General features: G+C 38.3%; 2 protein-coding genes across 12 annotated transcripts in view; one reads left to right on the top strand and one right to left on the bottom strand.

Moving 5' to 3' along the window:
* GPR146 (G protein-coupled receptor 146) overlaps positions 1-4,990 on the top strand; it is a 66,746-nt gene extending 61,756 nt beyond the window's left edge. For 4 of the 10 annotated variants that reach the window (XM_048867231.2, XM_048867228.2, XM_075132680.1 and 1 more), the window contains 2 exons: positions 1,840-1,942; positions 3,003-4,990. In XM_048867231.2, the coding sequence (XP_048723188.1) occupies positions 3,047-4,048 (1,002 nt within the window). In that variant the 5' untranslated portion in view covers positions 1,840-1,942; positions 3,003-3,046 and the 3' untranslated portion in view covers positions 4,049-4,990. Of the gene's footprint in view, positions 1-1,835; positions 1,943-3,002 lie in introns of all 10 variants that reach the window. The other 6 variants (XM_048867236.2, XM_048867229.2, XM_075132681.1 and 3 more) reach the window with 2 other exon arrangements.
* Positions 1-20,153, bottom strand: part of CHLSN (cholesin) — a 194,612-nt gene that overhangs the window by 110,180 nt on the left and 64,279 nt on the right. The window lies entirely within an intron of this gene.

Raw genomic sequence — 20,153 nt, 5'->3', positions numbered from 1 at the left:
TAGACACCTTTTAACTATATATTTCCCCAGAAAGTATGTTTATAATGGACTTTAGAATCAGTTCATTTATGTTCATTTCTAATGAGAGTTTTGTAATTTCACAAGAAAATTATTGGACAAAAAAAAATTGCCTACAGTTCCTATGATAGAAGTATGGCATTAAATTTAACTTAATTTAAAGGATATAAACATAATGGTGTTAATCTTTAAACATTTGCAGAACCAAACATTAAATGCAGAGATAAAAATGGCACTCTTTTCAGTATGAGACAATAGAAAGGGAAGTATTCTGTGTCTGATGTAATTTAGTCTGGGGTAATAACTATTAGCCACTTAGAGTTAGATCCTACAAAATGGATTTCCCTGGGAAAACCCATGTTTATACATCGCTCCCCTGCAGTCAGTGGGGCTCCACATGGGTGCAGGGGTAGACTTGGGTGGATCCATTTGCAGTGTCCAGCTCTCAGTCTGCAAAATTAGTTGAACCTACTCACTGAAAATGTAATGAGTTGACTTGGGGTTACTGTCACCAGCAATTTTTTCAACATATTTAAAATAGTGTACACTTCCTGTACAAGGAACTAGACTGCTTTAGATTTTCAAAGATAATATCACGCTTTAAGAGACAACTTAAACAAACCTAAGATACTGTATACCACTGTAATGCTGTAGTTTATGAACACACTAAAGGAAAAACATACAATCAGCTAGGAAAATAAAACTACTTTAAAACACTGATGAAGGAAAACTAGGATTAAACAATTATTAAACATTTACCTTGTACTTCCGCTGAGAGAAAAAAAAAAAAGGTTTTCTGAGAAAAGTGAGTTCTTAAAAGTGAGTTAAGAGATTCATTTTCCTAATTGAAAAGATTTTATTTTTGGATTGATTCTTACTGCAAGAGCATGACGGATACAGGTAATTGGAAATACAAACACATACACTAACCAGCAGCAAGAGGTATGGGGATTAAACCTTACAGACTCAGAGTCAAATGCTGTGCAACTCCTTTGACACTTCAATTGAATTACACCTGTGAAGCTGAGAGCCAAATGTCGCCCTATTGTGTTTAGAAAACTCATATTGTGTAATTCAATCCAAGGCAGTTCATTCAGTTAAACATGCTGTCTAGTGACATTAATTCAATTGTGAAATCTTTATTACACATTTGATTCATCTTGTCTCCCTTTTATTTCTTTTTATAAAGTGTGCTTATGTGTCCCCACACTCTCTCCCTCTCATACATTAAAAACAAAGAATTTAAACTAATGCTGAGCATCTAACTCTCGCTTTGTGTGTTTGACATATAAGATCACCCCCATACAGATCAACACTGTGGGACAGATGTCAGCAATCTTTAAACAGAACTCCCCATGTACTTCAGTGGGGAGTTCTGCTTAAAAACAATATAGTACTGTGGGAACACCAGTGCTGATACCACAGCCATGGTTATTTTCATTTTTACAATGTTAGAGGGAGATTATTTCCATACTTTTGCAAACAGAGCTTCCGTTTAGGTTTATTTTTAGATGAAAAGTTATCCTTATGTTTATTAAGCATGGAGTAGCTGGACAAACTAGTGTACAGGGACCTTTTTAAAGAGTTTAAAGATCAGGGTTCCTTTTAAAGAGTTCAAGCAATTCAGGAAGAGGAAGGGTATATAATTCTTACCCTTCTGGAACGAAGTGAGACTGTCCTGATACCCGTCTCTTATAACATTACAATTTGTATTTAGTGTCAATGTATACATTTCTTGATTTTATTTGAAGTGCTGACTTCAGTATTTTCTTTATGTTGGAAATAATAAGGACCTTTTTATGTATATTCTGTATGAGTTAGGAAAAGTAGAGACTTGAAAGACATCTCTGAGATGCATGTTTCAAGTTGCTGGACACCAAGCCTCTCTGAACTCCTACATTATACTCACATTAGGCTTATCATGGTAAGCTAACAATCTTTAATTAATATTATGGAAAAGGCATTATTCCCGCCATAATTTATAAGAAATGAATTCATTTTTGAAATATACATTATAAATGTAATATAGTGCAATATTTGACGCAATGTGGAAAAGTAGCCATCTCTCTCATTAAACTGCAGTTTTCAATGTTAATAATAGGGGCAAAACGCTAACTAAATCATGCGAAATGTGGAAACTGAGAAAGGAATATTTGAAAATGCTATTGCAAAAAAACTTATATTTTCTGAACTTATCCTCTACGTAAGGAAGGTAACAATTAATAAATTGGGCCCCAATCCTTCAAACACTGAACTACATACATAATTTTACTTACATGTGTAGTCCCACTGAAATCAATGGATAAAGTATCTAAGTGTTCATAGATTTGACGCCTTTATTTGGAAACAACACTAAAAATACATTTAGTTTTCAAAGTTCTTTGTGGCCTTGGTCCACCTTACCACTGGCCTAATAGCCACCTGCTCCCACCTCCCATTCTGATCTATCTTGGCCTCATGTCTATTCCCTTCTTACCATTCTCTGCTGGGGAAATCACTCTCTTATTAATGCTGACTCCACCATACAGAATTCTACAGTCCATTCTCCATGTCACTTCTACTTTTTAAAATTAATCTTAAAACCTTCCATTTTTCTCCAGCTTGTTATTGGTTCCCTCCGTAATGTGCTTGTTTATTAAGGGTGCTGTGTAATAGTAGTCAAATGCATTGTACTATATATCTGTTGGAGTTTCTTTTTGAGAGGTATAGCTTATGTGTTAACTTCTCTTGTGTGCCCTATAACAAACTATTCATTATATTAGTATTAAGAATTCAGCACATGTACTAAAATTCCTCAAACATAATTTTGGGCCATAAACAATTTTATTCTAGACTAACAAGAGCCCAGGCATTTTAGCCATTTATAGCGCATAAAATGATCATGTATTGTGTGTCTGAGATGTTTTCTTCATGCCTGGATTCTATTTTTATTAGAATTTAAAACATGAACAATTTATTTACTTTTGATATTTCTCTCCCTTCAGAAAAGCTGGTAACCAGAAGGGAAGATACAAAAGTTAAGATCACTATGTGGAGCTGTGATGCTTTCAACAGTACCAAGAACAGCGAGAACCAGCATCTCTGCCATGACTTCCATCTGGTTCTTTTCATCTTTTCCCTACTCTACCTCATCATCTGTTTTCCAGTTGGCCTTTGTTACAATGCCCTGCTGGTCCTGGTTAATCTCTGTAACAAAGCAACTATGACAATGCCTGATGTTTACTTTGTCAATATTGGAATTGCTGGCCTCATCATCAGTGCCATGGCACCAATATACCTTCTAGGACCTGCCAATACAAAATGGGCCATCTGGAATTTTAACAATGAAGTTTATATTACATTACTCATTTTATTCAATATTTCATCTTTAGTTATCATGTACTCTACTACATTGCTCAGCCTGGACTACTACATTGAACGTGCTTTACCAAGAACTTATATGTCAAGCGTGTACAACACAAAACATGTCTGTGGGTTCATCTGGGGAGGAGCTATGCTTACAAGTTTTTCATCTCTCTTATTCTACGTCTGCAATCATGTATCCACTAAAATAATTGAATGTTCCAAGATGCAAAACAAAGAAGCAGCAGACGCCATTATGGTTTTTATTGGGTATGTCGTACCAGCTATTGCTGTACTGTATGCATTTGTGTTAATTTTGCGAATACGTAATGAGGCTACACCACTGGACCACGACACTGGAAGATTAGATCCTTCAGTACACAGGCTTTTGATTGCTACAGTCTGTACACAGTTTACATTATGGACACCCTACTATGTAACTCTTTTGGTAAACACATTTATTAATGCTCAAGGAAAACTTACAGATGAGAATTACATCCGAGTATTACCTTTTATCAAGAGTGTATCAAAACTGTTGGCTTTCTCAAGTAGTTTTGTAATGCCTCTACTCTACCGATATATTAACAAAAACTTTCCCCACAAATTACGACAGCTGCTTAAAAGAATACACTGTGGAAATCAAGGATGTTCTCATGAACGCACAGTAGTACAGCAAGTTATGACGTAGGTATGAAAGAATCTCATGGGGCTCAATTACTGCAGTACTTTGTATACGGTACTCAGTATGTGACAATGTTTTGTTGATTCTTAAAGATCACTTATATGGGAGCACCTAGCAAGGAGACTTGAAAAGAGCTTCCATTATAACTAAATGATTTACAGTTTAAACCTACAGATAGTAAAAATGGTTGCAAAAAAATCTCTTAAGAGTCTGTCTACATGTTATAATACCCATGTTTTCCAGTATTTTCAATGCACTGAGTCAGTTAAAAAGCATAAGCTTTGTCTTCACAGTTCTAATAATCCTGTTTGAAGAAATCACTAAGGGGTTAAATGAAGCCTTGATTGAATACACAGCACTTTGTTATACAGGAAAAAGAAGTATTTTACTCTCCATATAAAGGAACACAACTGTTTTAATTTTAAAAGTAGAGCTATTCTTGGTGGTGGCAAAGACAGCATCTTTTCAATGAAGATGATCTCTGTTAAAGATCAGACTGTTCAACTATATGTTTTAATAGCGAAGTGTTAATTATAAGTTACTTTAGTATTTAATTAATTTGCTTCTTCTCCCTTCCCCAAAGAAGGGAAAAGGAACCTAAAATGCAATTCTAAGAAAGGATATTCTCATGCAGACTTAGCTACATTTTAATATCTTTGACAAATCAAATTTTCCTAGATGTAACAATTAACAAACATGCATTTAAGTCTTCATTGCTCTCCGTGTATCATAAAAACATTTCAATGATTCAGAAATATTTATTAACTATTTTCAGGGAACAAAGAGACATTTGCCCTGCATATTAAAACGAAGGATACAATGGTTCATGAAGTTAGAGTGAAAGTAAAATGTATATGGTTGAAGAATGTCTGGCTAAGTGTTATGGTCCACAAAAGTTCATGTAACTAGAGTGAATTATTTTAAACAAATAAATATGTTTCTAATGAACATTTTGCATTTTTAAGGGATATGTTTGTGACAGTAATAAACTGAAGTCTCTTCAATCGTGGGACATAGTTAAACTTTTTTGGGGAAAAGCTTTCGATCTAGGTATTTTAAAATGGGCGAGGACCTGGAGCCCTTTTTAAGTCTGATAAGTTACTATTTTCCTGGAACAGAACAATGTGTTGCTTCCTTTAAAATGTGTCAGACTATGAGTAATCTTTCTTAAGCTAGGCTTAGTTATCACTATCTTACTTTTTAAGTACCAAAATTCAAGCACTTGAAGTTACAGGAAATGTAAAATGATACAGAATGAAAAGAAAAAAATCTATAGTTTCTAGTATTATTAAACATACATTTTTAGCATCTAAATTTAACCAGTTGAGATTGCTTTGTTTTACATAAGCAAGAATAATTTGTATTTTATTTAATGTAGAATCAGCCAAGTTATACATAAAAGAAATAAGGAAACTAATCCATAATAGGAGTAATATTTAAAATGGATATTTATTAATTCAAACCAGCACTAGTTATTTGCTAAATATTTAGAAGTGGAACTCCTTGCAGCGTGACTCTAGAATGCACTATATCAATTGAATTTTTTAAATTCACAATACTGATTGCCAAATTTTACAGTTGAGAGAAAAGGAGTACTTGTGGCACCTTAGAGACTAACAAATTTATCTGACCATAAGCTTTCGTGAGCTACAGCTCACTTCATCGGATGCAAGTGGATGCATCCGATGAAGTGAGCTGTAGCTCACGAAAGCTTATGCTCAAATAAATGTGTTAGTCTCTAAGGTGCCACAAGTACTCCTTTTCTTTTTGCGGATACAGACTAACACGGCTGCTACTCTGAAAACAGTTGAGAGAGTATTTGAAAAACAGAGATGCTGCAAACACAAACAGTGGAACCTCACTGACCTGCACGAACAGGGGAGTACAAATTAGAGAGGTTTGGGGGCTAGAAAATGTTCGGGGAGAGCACCTGATCCAATGGTTAACTATAAGTACTCTCACCTTTGGCACAGACAGCAGAGAAGCCAGAAGATGAACTGGTATTTTTCTAGTGGCTTGTGGGGAACATGACATCATCTACACTGGGCTGTCTCAACACAGTAGCAGAATTCCATTGGTTTAGAAGTTAAATTGCAAAACTAAAATTCCACATTAGTGTGTATTTACAGTTTACCAAAGTGCAGGTTAGCAAGATTCTGCTGCAGAAGAAATGAGGAGAAAAAATAACTTTAAAACCCTTTTAGTTATTAATAGCACCATTTCACCACACTCTTTGTCTCAGGTTTTTTGTCTCTTTCTGTATAGATTACAAACTATATGAATCAGGAAGAGCAAGCTCACAATCCATTTACCACTTCTTTTCCCTCCTCCCCTTCAGGACTATTCCACTCAATCCTCCACACACCTGTCTCTGCTTCTCCTCTCTGGGTAGTAATTTATTCAACTCTCCCATGAACATGTTGATTATCCTCTACTGTTCTTTTTGGTATCTTGTTCTATATTTTTAATAATTACTTATTTTAATTAAGACTTTGCCCAAAATAATTTTACTCTTAATTCCCTGTACATTAAACCACTTGAAGGACTATTCAATTCAATCATATTGATCCCTTTCATAGGTTCAATGTGTTGGTTAGCTCACAAATATCTCCCTCATACCAGCTGATGGGAATGAGCCTGATCTTTTCCTGTTACTGTGTATGATTTACATTTCACCTCATTTTGAGCCAATATACCCCTTTCAGCCACATGATCATTTGTGCTCTTCATATAGCATATGCCTTGCATCTCACTAAATATAATCTACTGTAATAAAAAGAATACTGTAAACAGTCATCCCTCAAATCTCTTTTGACCAACATATTAGACAGCCATTAAATTTTGCACATGTTCAGTATCTGCCTTTATGTTTTCCAGTATTATGGAGCTGCTTAGTGTCATAGCATCAAAAATCTTGCCTTTATTATCAAACTGTTTTTAAATGTAAATAATGAAAGGGTAGAGAGATTTACCATTGATCTCTGCACTACCTCATTAGTAGCTTATTTTTAGGATGGAAACGCCAATTAACAAGCATGAATCTCCTCCTCTAAATAATTTTTGCTATGTTGCCAAGTCTCTTCATGCTCCACTATCTCATCTTCTTGAAACTTATTTCTGAAGTGGAACTCTCTGAAATAATTTCTCTGAAAACATAGGCATAGGGATACAAATGCATCTTTCTTTTTGCCATAGCAACTGCATCTTCTCACAGCTCCAGCTTAATTCAATACGAGATGCCTTTCCCAAGAGCTTGCTGGCTCTGTTCAGTCAAGTGCTACTTGTCCTAAAGAGCCCAGACTAGTTGTCTGAAAAAATGCTTCTAACTTTCTTTGCAGCATTTCTAAAGTCATTAAACTTTATTCCATTAATTTGCTGTAGATCTCTTTTAAACAACAGCACCGTGTTACAGGCACAGAAAAAGATGGAAGCAATTTGGGGAACAAGGTGTGCCAGGACACAAGACTCTTGGTGGCTCTACCCTTGCGGGGAGTAGTTGTGGCAGGGAAGTCTCCCTTGCTTCCAGAGACAGGAGCAGCAACGGACATTCACACACACCCATCTCAAAAGTAGCAAGGGTGGCAGCAGATGTTCCCTCTTCTTTTTAAACAGTGGGGACTAGTACTTAACATAGCATCTAGGATGTATCAGCTTGGGTGGGTGTGTGGATGTGTACACCAGGTCCACTGCACTTTCCGCTTCTGCCGCACACCGTCCTCTGTCAAACTGTTGGTGGTGGGGCTTCCCATAACAATAGGTTTTGGAGTTAAATCACATTGAAATGAATGGAGCACCTCATACCTCTCAGAGCTGTTGTTTCAGGCAGTCTGCAGACTAAGGGATACTTCAGGGCACCAGTTGCACTCAGTTTGTGAGGGCCTAGAGTGCCTGTGCTTTAACCTGGGCCTGTATGGGCATTTTTACAAATCATCTGTTTCCTTCTCTACTCTGAATACTTGTAACAATTGCAGCCTAGCCTTCTTTAATCCCCCTCCCCCCCACAAGTGAACAGATAATAAAACTTCTCTTATACCCATCTAGCAGAATAAACTCTCCTCTTCTTACCAAAAGGAAATCCATTTCCTGAAGGGCAACATTAAACCCAGCATTTCTGTCCTATAAAAGTTGTTGCAGAAGTGCAGTCCAGCATCCAAGGAAACAGAATTTCTAGATGGAAGGAAACTGGCCTTGTGTGGTGTGACTATAGAGTCACACCAGACTGATTACCTCTTTAAAACACACCTCCAGAATGTTATACCTGTCTTAGAGATTTAGCTGCATTGTCAATTTTAACTCTATTTGCTTTCCTTGCACACTTCTAATTTTATGTCCCCACATAATCTTATCCCTAATTTTCACAAACATGCAGCCTCTTCATTTGCAAAGTATAAAATGCCACATTAATTTCTGTCCTTTTCCACTTACATGAAATTCCCTGCTTCACACGACTGATCTTTTATAACCTCTCTTCAGATAATCACTTCTTGTCACTTTTAATGTACTATAAAATTTGATTTTCATGTTTCATTTTGCTCTACTACTCTTTCACGTGGGGCCTCACACTTTATCCGTGGTACCATTCACAGTGTTTTAGCTTCACTATCTTCTGTTCTGTTGTCTTTTTATGACATTTCAGTTTTATTGGAATGATTTGATATTGTAATTCAAGGCTGTCCAGTACAATGGAAGGGGGGGGGGGGGGGGAAGGAAGATCTATTCCGTTTTCTTCAACATACTCTACAAATCTGCAGACTGTTTTAAAGTCCTAGTTTGTGTATGTGTGTGTGCCTGAAGTTAAGTATTTTTGCACATATCCTCAGAAATATTTTAAATATGAGTATATCATCAATTGATTCCCCTCCCCACCCCCTCATTTTTGTTTCTGGATTAGACTGGGTTGTTATTTTCAATAGTGAGCCTGATCTTTTGGTTGCTCCGTAGACACTATGGCATGCAACTGCGGAAAATGCTGAGAAGGCTTACTATATTCGCTCGCACTCTCCTTGAATATTAGATCAATAGTGACTTTTTAAAAAATAAACATTGAAGTAAACATTCAAATAGGCAACGACTTTGTACTGGTTATACAAATATAAAAATATATGAGCACATACATTAGAAACTGTACTTGAGAGAAAATTAAATATGGGATAGTGAAAATATAAGGAGTTTTATGAACAAATCCTTGATATGACAAGTTCTCAAAACATGGCAAACACCAGTACATCAAAAGTGGGGCCTTTCCATTTCAATGCCTGAAGGTTTCTGATTGCTTTGTAAATATGAGCCCATCTGTTTTGCATTTGAATTAATATTGGTGAAGTACTGTATATATGCAGGTAAAAGTAGCCTACTGATGTACAAAAATTTGCAAAGAATTTATTAAATTATTTCAAAAATAAGATACAAGTCTATCACCATTTAAATGTAAACCTCTTTCAATTATTAAAGTGTACTGTATAAATTTCTATTTGCATACGCTGTACATTAGAAAGTCAGCACAAGAAAAGTGACATTATTAACAGTATTATTTTCTCACAGAGTTTAGTATTTTTGAGTTGATTTATGGTTTGTAGCCTCTCTGCTTTCAGAAGAGCCAGTTATGTCAAATCAATAAACTAACAAAATTGTTCACCTCTGCATCTGCTTATGTTATTGCTACAGCTGGTTTTCAGACTGATTTGTGTTGGGTAATTGATAAAATCACTAGCTTCCATACTTTCCATTTGGAAACCAAACTCGCTTTTACCATATAAATATAAAATAAATTGACTGGAATATGAATATTGTACTTACATTTCAGTGTATAATATAGAGAGAAGTATAAACAAGTCAGTGTATGAAATTTTAGTTTGTACTGACTTTGTTAGTGCTTTTTATGTAGCCAGTTGTAAAATTAGGCAAGTATCTAGTTGAGTTGGTGTACTCTCTGGAAGACCTCCACGTACATGTACCCTGTACATGTACCCCTGGTTGAGTACCACTACTTTACTAGTCTAAATAAGAGAGCCAGCACGCAATTAACAAATTCATTGAGCAATATATTAAAGGCTGTTTCAGATGATCCATCCTATGTTCATCTGTTGAACTTTCCATTTCCACTGGTACACAACAAAAAGACAATCAGTGTTCATCATCTTGCTTCATAAAATACAACCCCATTTATTCAAAAGGTTTCATATTAATGAAGATAAACTAGTTTATAAACAATAGGCTAACTGGCCACGAGTTTTGTAGAGGCTGAACTCTGGACCTGATCTCATTTACACTATTGTAAATCAGTAGCAAGTCCACTGAAGTCTTCTGAATTACACTGGTATAAAACTGGTGTATGAGAGATCCGAATCAGCCCTTTTGGATGTACAGTTCCAAGATCCTATTTGCTTTCTGGATGTTAACTCTCACTGACTTCAGGTGAGAGTTACTAGTATTCTGAGGTGGGAGGACAGAATCATGGGAGTTGTTTGTGTCAGAGTGCAGTGAAAATATGCCAGGGGACTATATTTAAAAGTCCTGGGGGAAATAAACAAGACTCAGTTAAATGGGGTTGTACTATGTATGTTTACTAAGAAAGAGTGACAGTAGTACAGTGGTTAGGTTTGGAGCCAAATTCTGCTCTCATACCAGTAGAAATCCTGAGTGATGCCACTGACTTGATTGGAATTAAATAATATTGACAACAGTGAAAGGGAGAGCAGAATTAGGGTCTTGAATTCTAGTCTCAGTTCTGAGAAGCCAAGTAATCATTTTTTCCCTCAATCTTATTTAATCTTTTTATTACTGACCTCGGCACAAAAAGTGGGAGTGTGCTAATAAAGTTGCGGATGACACAAAGCTGGGAGGTATTGCCAATTTAGAGAAGGACAGGGATATCCTACAGGAGGATCTTGATGACCTTGTAAACTGGAGTAATAGTAATAGGATGAAATTTAATAGTGAGAAGTGTAAGGTCATGCATTTAGGGATTAATAACAAGAATTTTAGTTATAAGCTAGGGACGCATCAATTAGAAGTAACGGAGGAGGAGAAGGACCTTGGAGTATTGGTTGATCATAGGATGACTATGAGCCGCCAATGTGATATGGCCGTGAAAAAAGCTAATGCGGTCTTGGGATGCATCAGGAGAGGTATTTCCAGTAGGGATAAGGAGGTTTTAGTACCGTTATACAAGGCACTGGTGAGACCTCACCTGGAATACTGTGTGCAGTTCTGGTCTCCCATGTTTAAGAAGGATGAATTCAAACTGGAACAGGTACAGAGAAGGGCTACTAGGATGATCCGAGGAATGGAAAACTTGTCTTATGAAAGGAGACTCAAGGAGCTTGGCTTGTTTAACCTAACTAAAAGAAGGCTGAGGGGAGATATGATTGCTCTCTATAAATATATCAGAGGGATAAATACCGGAGAGGGAGAGGAATTATTTAAGCTCAGTACCAATGTGCACACAAGAACAAATGGATATAAACTGGCCACCAGGAAATTTAGACTAGAAATTAGACGAAGGTTTCTAACCATCAGAGGAGTGAAGTTTTGGAATAGCCTTCCAAGGGAAGCAGTGGGGGCAAAAGATCTATCTGGCTTTAAGATTAAATTTGATAAGTTTATGGAGGAGATGGTATGATGGGATAACATGGTTTTGGTAATTAAATATTCATGGTAAATAGGCCCAATGGCCTGTGATGGGATATTAGATGGGGTGGGATCTGAGTTACCCAGGAAAGAATTTTCTGTAGTATCTGGCTGATGAATCTTTCCCCTTATGCTCAGGGTTTAGCTGATCACCATATCTGGGGTCGGGAAGGAATTTTCCTCCAGGGCAGATTGGAAGAGGCCCTGGAGGTTTTTTGCCTTCCTCTGTAGCATGGGGCACGGGTCACTTGCTGGAGGATTCTCTGCTCCTTGAAGTCTTTAAACTACAATTTGAGGACTTCAATAGCACAGATATAGGTGTGAGGTTTTTTGCAGGAGTGGTGGGTGAAATTCTGTGGCCTGCGTTGTGCAGGAGGTCGGACTAGATGATCATAATGGTCCCTTTTGACCTAAATATCTATGAATCTATATGCAGCTGAAAAGTGAGTAAAACACTTACATGCCTCAAATATGTGCTGTAAAGTTTAATTTTTGCAAAGCTTTTAATAAGTGCAAATTATTGCTACTGTTACTATATAATGCAAGGTTTATCTATGAATAAAAGCAATCATATTTATGTCAAACAACTACAACATTAGATTGCCATGTAGCAAATGAATTTAAGTGTGAAATGTCTCATGTATTATACTTATTACTTTTAATTTTTCCATTGTCCATCAAAGCATTTTAATATATTCCTAATGTTATTTTTCCATATGTAGAAAAATGAGCTAAGAGAGGCATTTCCCCTTTTTTATTTTTAACGTTTCATTATTTGTAATATCCTCATAAAAGCTGGAAATAGAACCCCTTTTCTTGTCTATTTTGTTCATTTACATATTTCGTACATCAGAAGCAATCAGTCCCCTTATACTTTTCTCTGAGGTTGAGTACCAACATCTTTAATTATATCAACAAGAATGCTCAAAATTTTGGAGATAATATTTATTAACAACTTTAACTCTAGCAGGTGCAGCTCCCACGTTATTGCATGTCACACCCAGAGGCTGGTTTTGAATTTACGAGTTTCTCATAAGATCTGTAGTTTTAAAAAATAAAAATATACTTAAAATCATTTTTTACCACTAAGAGTTCTTTGAAACTGAGACCAAACACTGACAAGAATAAAGTGAATCAGTTCAACCTGGATTTTAAAGCATATGATGTCTTATTACACAGGAGATTAAAAACCAGCAGTAGTGGGGGATCAATGCCAGCATGGAGTCCTGGATAGAAAGTTTTGTTTCAATATTAATATGAATTTTTGTAAAACAATATTCAAATTAATTCTAGAATAAGACCTAAAGTAATATCAAGGCCTTGACTGAAAACTCTTTAGAAATTCCACCTTGTGGTCACCTGCTGAATATTCTTACAGTTCACTGTAGCAGTTTACTTGAATAAAATGTAATTTAAAAATAAAATAACTTAAAATAGTCTACAGTATATTTCCTCTAAATCTAGATAGACATTTAAATGGTTCTGCACACAACAGTAGGGTTGCCAATTTTGGTTGGACGTATTCCTGGAGGTTTCATCACATGACATAACCTTTAATTAAAGATTAATCTTGAATTTCTGGAGACTCCAGGACAATCCTAGAGGGTTGGCAACCTACAGTAGAGGCTCATTTGTAACAAGGGAATCAAGGAAATCAATTGTTGGAAACCATGGTCTTCCAAAAACTGCACTACAGCCTTGGACAAAGCCAGGCTGTTGAAATGAAGTTACATCTCAACCACAAGACCACATAGCATTTAATTACGTTGGGGAATAATTCTGCTGTAACCATTTCCTTCAACATGATTGTTGTAGCAAATCCAAGTCTTGAAAGACCTCTCCTAAACAGGTCACATAGGCATTTGGAAATAACCAGATACGTTACTATAGCAGCATGAATAAAATATTCTGCAGGTCAAAACAGAAAGAGAGGAATTACTACTACTATGTTTCTAAAGTAAATCCTCCACTTTTCACCCACTGTGGGAACTTAAGGTCCTACGCGATATATTAAAATAATAAAATGCACTATTAGTTAAAGTCATCAAGCAAAGAAAGGGCATCTGCAACAGAAGATAAATGTGCTAAATGAGGTGTGACAGAGGAAGGTAATAAATATAAGGTCAACAGCAACCATGTTAAAACGCATCATTGGAAAAAAAGGTTTAAGGGTTTTTTTTAAAGAAGAAAGGGACCGATAATAGATTGATATTCTGTGAGAGTGAATTTCATACACAGCCCATCACAGTCAAAGATTAATTGCTGATTAAAATACTACAGTACCACTGGATCCCCAAAAGACAGGTGGTGTGTGAGCACGGAAACCAGTCAGAAAGAAACATAAGGAAGAGGCTTCGCACACAGCCAGGGCGCACACCACTGTGAGCTTTAAAAACCCAGCCAATGCAAAAAATACAGAGCAGGCATCATTTGATGATAGTTGCTCAAAACCATGTGAGCCAACATGCTGCTCCTTTCTGCACTCAATAAGGAGCACTGCTACAAGCTCTCCAGGGAGGGAATGAAAATCAGGTATTTTAGGCATGAGGGCACACACATTGCTGCTGCAAGGATGAGATGAATAAGGTGAACCCTCTTGTAAAAGAACAAACCTTAAACATAGGTAGATTTCATGGAAAGAACTTGAATGAGTAACAGCAAACTATTTAGCCTGACTTACTATTCAGAGGGAGATATAAATTTAAAAACCAGTAATCCCAAAAATTCAGGGGTTTCTTGCACCTTTCTCTGAAGCATCTGGTGCTGGGCACCACCGGTGACAGAATGCTTGACTAGATCAACCCTGGGGTTTCTGATCCAGAATAACAATTCCTATGTTTGTGCACCGATATAGTTAAATCAGTGAAACCTCCCTTGCATAGAAACTCTTAAATCTGTTTCAGAGTGTCAAAAATCAATTTAGGTTAAATAATATTTTTACAGATTTACACTAAATCTATATAGGGCACTCAATCCAAAATAATGTCCGCACATGGGGTCTGCATGGATTGAAGTAGACCAATGTATAAAACAATGTAGTTAAATTAGTGCACAAACTGTGCGTACCGCAGCTAGGTGTTCTTTAATACCTGAAGGAGTTGGATAGCAAACACGTTGCTGAGACAGGATTGCCTAAACATGGTCAGTGAATGAGTCCTCTGAACAACAGTTCTCCACTACTCAGTCAGATAAAGCAGTCGATAGAAAGCACAAGCATGGCAATCTCTTGGCACGTAGTCAACGCATACATATTAACCCCCTCTTAATCTATTACTGGAGTAGTTTTATCTCTCTTCCTCTCTATGATTAAATAGCAGCCTGAGAAGCAAAAAATAAATAAGTGAAAAAGCAAAATAAATTCTCAATCACCTATTAAAAACAAGTTCCTCAAATATCTTCTCTTCAGCCAAGAATGTAGCACTTATTCCTGTACCAACCACAGGATATTATGAAATGTATAGCAGCTGTAGGGTGATCACCTATCCTGAATTGGGCAGGACAGTCCCAAAATGCAGAGTTTAAGTCCCGGTTGTAGCTTGAATGACTCTGGGACAGTGTTTGTCACGAATTCTCTGAAGCACCGCTCCTTGCCTGCCCAAGCTCACGGGCAGCATCAGTCCCTTTTTTGGGGGAGGGGGAGTGCGGGGGGCCTTAGCCACCCCGCCACAAGGCCCTGCCCCTGCTCTTCCTCTTCCCCCCAAGGCCCCACCCCCTGGCCAGGCCAGAAACCAGAGCTGGGCCATTGTAAGAGCTACCGAGGGAGCCTGAGCCGCTGTAGGGAGCCCCAGACCCTACACCTGCCCTGGGCAGTGTGCCCCAGGGCGTGGAGACATGGGCCAGAGGCTGCTCTCAGCCCCTGGACCCTGGCAGGTGGAGTGTCCGGGACTCCGCACAGTGGCCCAGGCTCCCTAGGTGGCTCTTACCACAACCTGGCTCCAGCTTCTGACCTGGGCAGGGGGCAGGGCCTCAGGTAGAAAAGGAGGAGCAGAGGCAGGGCCTTGGAGGAAGAGGAGGGGTGGGGTGGGGCTCCTGCATGTGTCCCACTTTTGCCTTTTGAAAAGGTAGTCACCCTAGGCAACTGTCATGGGAAACTCTAACACAGTGGTTCTTAATTACACTGGTGCCTCAAAAGAGCAGAAATATATGGTATGTTAAATCACCAGTAGTAACAGGCAAAGTAGCCTAAGGGAAGGGGAAGAGGAGCTCATATTTCTCATGTATTCTGGACTAGAGTTAGCCACTTAATAATAACAACCAACAACTTAGAGCTAGCCAATCCAACTCTAACCATATCCATAACCTGCTGCCTGCCTTGGTCATCTCTCCACTTAATGATGCCTACTTGGTGTAGGCAGGAAGATAAACAAAGACATGCCATCAAGCTGAGTGTTAGGCCTTACTTTGTTCAGCAAATTAATAGTGACAGCTACAAGCCACAAAAGATTAGAGGACAGGTGAACAAGCCAGAACTTTCCATCTCCCTGCTAGCTTTCACTGAATATGCCCCATTGCATCCGCTCTTAAGTGGATGAGAACAAAGAGATAGCAGGCTTTATTATTTTAGTGTCAGACTCTTATTAGCAGTACTGAGCTGTATTTGATACAGGGAGGTAAGGGACACAATCACTTTCTCTCAGATCCGATGGTATCAGTGTGTACTGTCATAATGGAGAGCGCCGTTGACAGACTCTGATCTCCCTCTCAGACATCATCATCAGTAATACCAAACAATTAAAGAAATGATTGTCTGAAATTAAAATAAACAAAGAACAAATGTAGCGTCTGTTTTAATTAGAATAATATCAACTATAATCTATCTGCTCCATTCATTTTGCCATATTAACAACAATATGTTTTTTTTTTTTAATTGTCAATTTTCATCTGCAACTGACTGTTTGCCTTATACACTACTTGGAATTCTAAATCACTGGCAATCCACAGAGCTTTAATAATTATCACCGAACCTGACAACTGCTAACTACTGCAACTTCTACCTCACCTGCCTCCACTCTACCAAAAATACCATTGCTAACAATTAGTCCTACATGTATCAAGAGAGTTATTCACTTAATCAACATAATACTAAAGTTATGCATCATCCTACACATACAGCTTCTTAGCCAACATCTTTTGAAAATTAAAAGTAATCAGCCCTCTTATATATATAACTAAACAATAAAGTTTGTTCTCTTATTGCAGTCAGATGACTGCATCCTGTGATCGTTAAAGTGAATCATAGTGAGCTGATTTATAGTTTGAGGGAAGACCCAGCTGAGAAGAATGACAATTTCTATCTCCTCCTCTTTCAGTTTCCAATGTCAATGTGATACAACAGTTATGATGACTAATTGTTCATGAAATATAAGGCATCATGCAAATGTATACTGATTATGGTATCTCTGTTCAAAGGTCTTTACCATTATCACAGATGGGCAAGTCAGATTTGTTTGAAATGCAGTATAATCAGTACACATTCAGCACCCAAGAATTGCAGCTATTTATATGGGAAGCAGTGTAGTATAGGGAAATGAACACGGAGTTGGGATTCAATATCGTCTGATATGTAATTGCACTAATTGCACCACTACCACTGACTTATTCTGTGATCTTGGGGAAGTTGCTAACATCTCAGTTACTGAGTTTCTTCTTCCCTCAGGAATGTTATCAGAATTAGTTAATATTTGTATAGCACCTGAAAATATAAAGTACTACTTAAGTGCTTGATATCATCTATCTGAAATCAACTGCACAGTATTAGAAGTGTTATTGCTCTCATAAGATAATTTAATAATAAAACCTAGTATATTCAGTAATTCAAAATACAGGGTATATTTTTGTAATGATTATAAGTTTTAAGAGGGAGTTTTTTAAAACTGCCTTCTTCTCATCCCAAAGCATCTTTACAGACATGAGGAGCAGTACAGCATTACCATTCATTCTTGTCCATACCTATTTCTCCATTAATATCAGCCTGGTCACGTCCACGCACACGATGTCATGCCATCTAGTGGGTGGTCGGCCTCTAGGTCTGTGACAGTGCTTACATTTGCATTATTTTCTTTGGCATCCTATCATCTGTTTTTCTGCTAATGCGTCTCCAACATCGTAATCCTTTCAACTGCGGTCAGTCCCATACCCTGATTTCAGATGCTACTCTCCTAACTTATTCATTTGTCTTAAAATCATTCCACTTTGTATCTGCCATCTTCCGATGAACTCTCATCTCTACTGCCGCCAGCTTTCTGATGTCTGTTTCCTTTAATTTAACCGTGTCTCTAGACCACTGAGTAATACTGTTAGTATACTGATAAATGTTCACTTTGGTACCAAATATAATGTTCTTATCAGTCCACGATCTCATCAACTTCTATGCATCCCTTGCAACTAAAGCACATCTCCTTTTAACCTCATTCTTGATGGAGTCATTGGCACTGATCAAGCTTCCTAGGTACACATACACATGAGGCACGATAATGGAGCAGCTGATAGGGGACTCGATTAATAAAGAATTAAAGGAGGGTAATGTAACTAATGCAAATCAAAATGAGTTTATGGAAAATAGATCCTGTCAACTGACTTGATATCTCTTTTGACGAGATCAACAAGCTTGGTTGATAAAAGTAATATTGTTGATATGATATACTTAGACTTCTGTAAGGCATTTCACTTGGTTCAACATATTTTGATTAAAAAACTAGAATATAAAATTAACATGTCACATATTAAATGGATTAAAAACTGGCTAACTGATAGATCTTAAAATGTAATTGTAAATGGAGAATCATCATTGGCAGGTGTGTGTCCAGCAGGATTCTGCAGGGATTGGCTCTTGGCCTTATGCTATTTAATATTTTTATCCAGGACTGAGAAGAAAACAAAATTATTGCTGATAAAATTTAGGTGAGTGGTAAACAATGAAGAGAACAGGTCTCTGATTCAAGTGTGATCTGGATTGCTTGGTAAACTGGGCACAAGCAGACAATATGTGCTTTAATTCAGCTAAATGTAAATGTAAATGTATATATGTAGGAACAAAGAATGTAGGCCATACTTACAGGATGGGGGTCTCTACCTTGGGAAGCAGTGACTGAAAAAGATCTGGAGCTCATGGTGGATAATCAGCTGAACATGAGGTCCCAGTGTGAAGCTGTGGCCAAAAGAGATAAGGCATTCCTGGGATGTATAAACAGGGGTAACACTAAGGTTACAGCTGAGTGCAAAAAAAATTTCTAAATTTGCCACTCCAGTCTGCAGGGGACGGGGCTGGCTGAGGGGGAGACAGGATCAGGCGACCCTGCTGGAGCGCTCCTGCCAGCAGCAGGGCCAGTGAGTGGAGCAGGGGGACAGGGGCAGGAGAGTGGGTCTCTCTGGAGGATTGGGGGGAGGCTCTGGGCAGTGAAAGGCTCGGGGTTGCTGAGCAGTGGAGGACTTGTTGGGGGTGCTGGGCATCATAGGCCTGGGAACTACAGGTGTGTGAGGGGGTACTGTAGCACCCCCAGGTTTTACTTTGGCCTCTGCTCCTGGCCCCACATCTCGGGTCCTTGCTCCTGGCCCCATGGTGTCCCCCCGCCCAGCCCTGCGCCGCAGGGCTCCAGTCCTGGCTCTGCTCTGGGCATATGGGTCTGTGGGAGGATTGTGCAAGGGTGGGGCGTGGGCAAGGAGGGTGTGTGTATGGGTCTCTGGGCAGGGAAGTTCTGGGAATAGGGAGTTGGTGGGGCATTGGGCAAGAGGTCGGTGTGGCGTGTGATTCGGGTCAGCCTCGAGGGGAAGGGGCTCGCTGGCAGTGCAGGGCTCAGCAGGCCAGTGTGTGTCTGGCACAGTGGTTTTCAACCTGCAGCCCAGAATGGTAAACCAATTTTTTGGTTGAGGAAGAGCTCCCCTTGGATCTCTGCTCCACTTTTCCTTAATTAGCCCTCGGGGGTTTGCAGAGCAACATGAGGCCTATTCCTGCCATCAAAGCATAAGAGCTTGTCTTCACTAGAGTTTTTATCTTAAATTAATCATCAATAAAGGGTCTGGACCCCTTTATAAAGGGTCTGGACACTCCCTAGGCTTTGCTTTACTAGTTTACTGTTCTGGGGTACACTTTACCAGTAAAGCACAGTCATTTTTAGATGCTTTCTCCACAGAGCTCCAAGTTCTTGAAAGCATCTGAGGATGAACCTAGGAATCAAACCCTTTTGTGGAGTGCCAACTCCAAGACCACTGGACCAAATTACATGCCATAAAAATGTACATACATTTCTGATTTAGGTTAAATATGTAGGTGAAATAAGTGCAAGTGAAGGACACCAAGATTGAGTGCTCTGCAGAATAAAGTCCTGTGTTTATCCCCAGAAGAGATACACAGCAAAGACAGCAGACTTGTATTTTCTTCTCATGGCTCCACCCATGTTCTTTAGTAATAACCAGGAAGAATAATTTCAATGGGTGAAACAGTAACTCAGGCTTCCTGGCCCAATAATAATCTCTGCTAAGACTA

This window comes from Caretta caretta, chromosome 10 (genome assembly GCF_965140235.1).
Source record: "Caretta caretta isolate rCarCar2 chromosome 10, rCarCar1.hap1, whole genome shotgun sequence".
In the NCBI taxonomy this organism is placed as follows: Eukaryota; Metazoa; Chordata; order Testudines; family Cheloniidae; genus Caretta; species Caretta caretta.
This window is presented reverse-complemented; position numbering and strand designations above follow the sequence as displayed.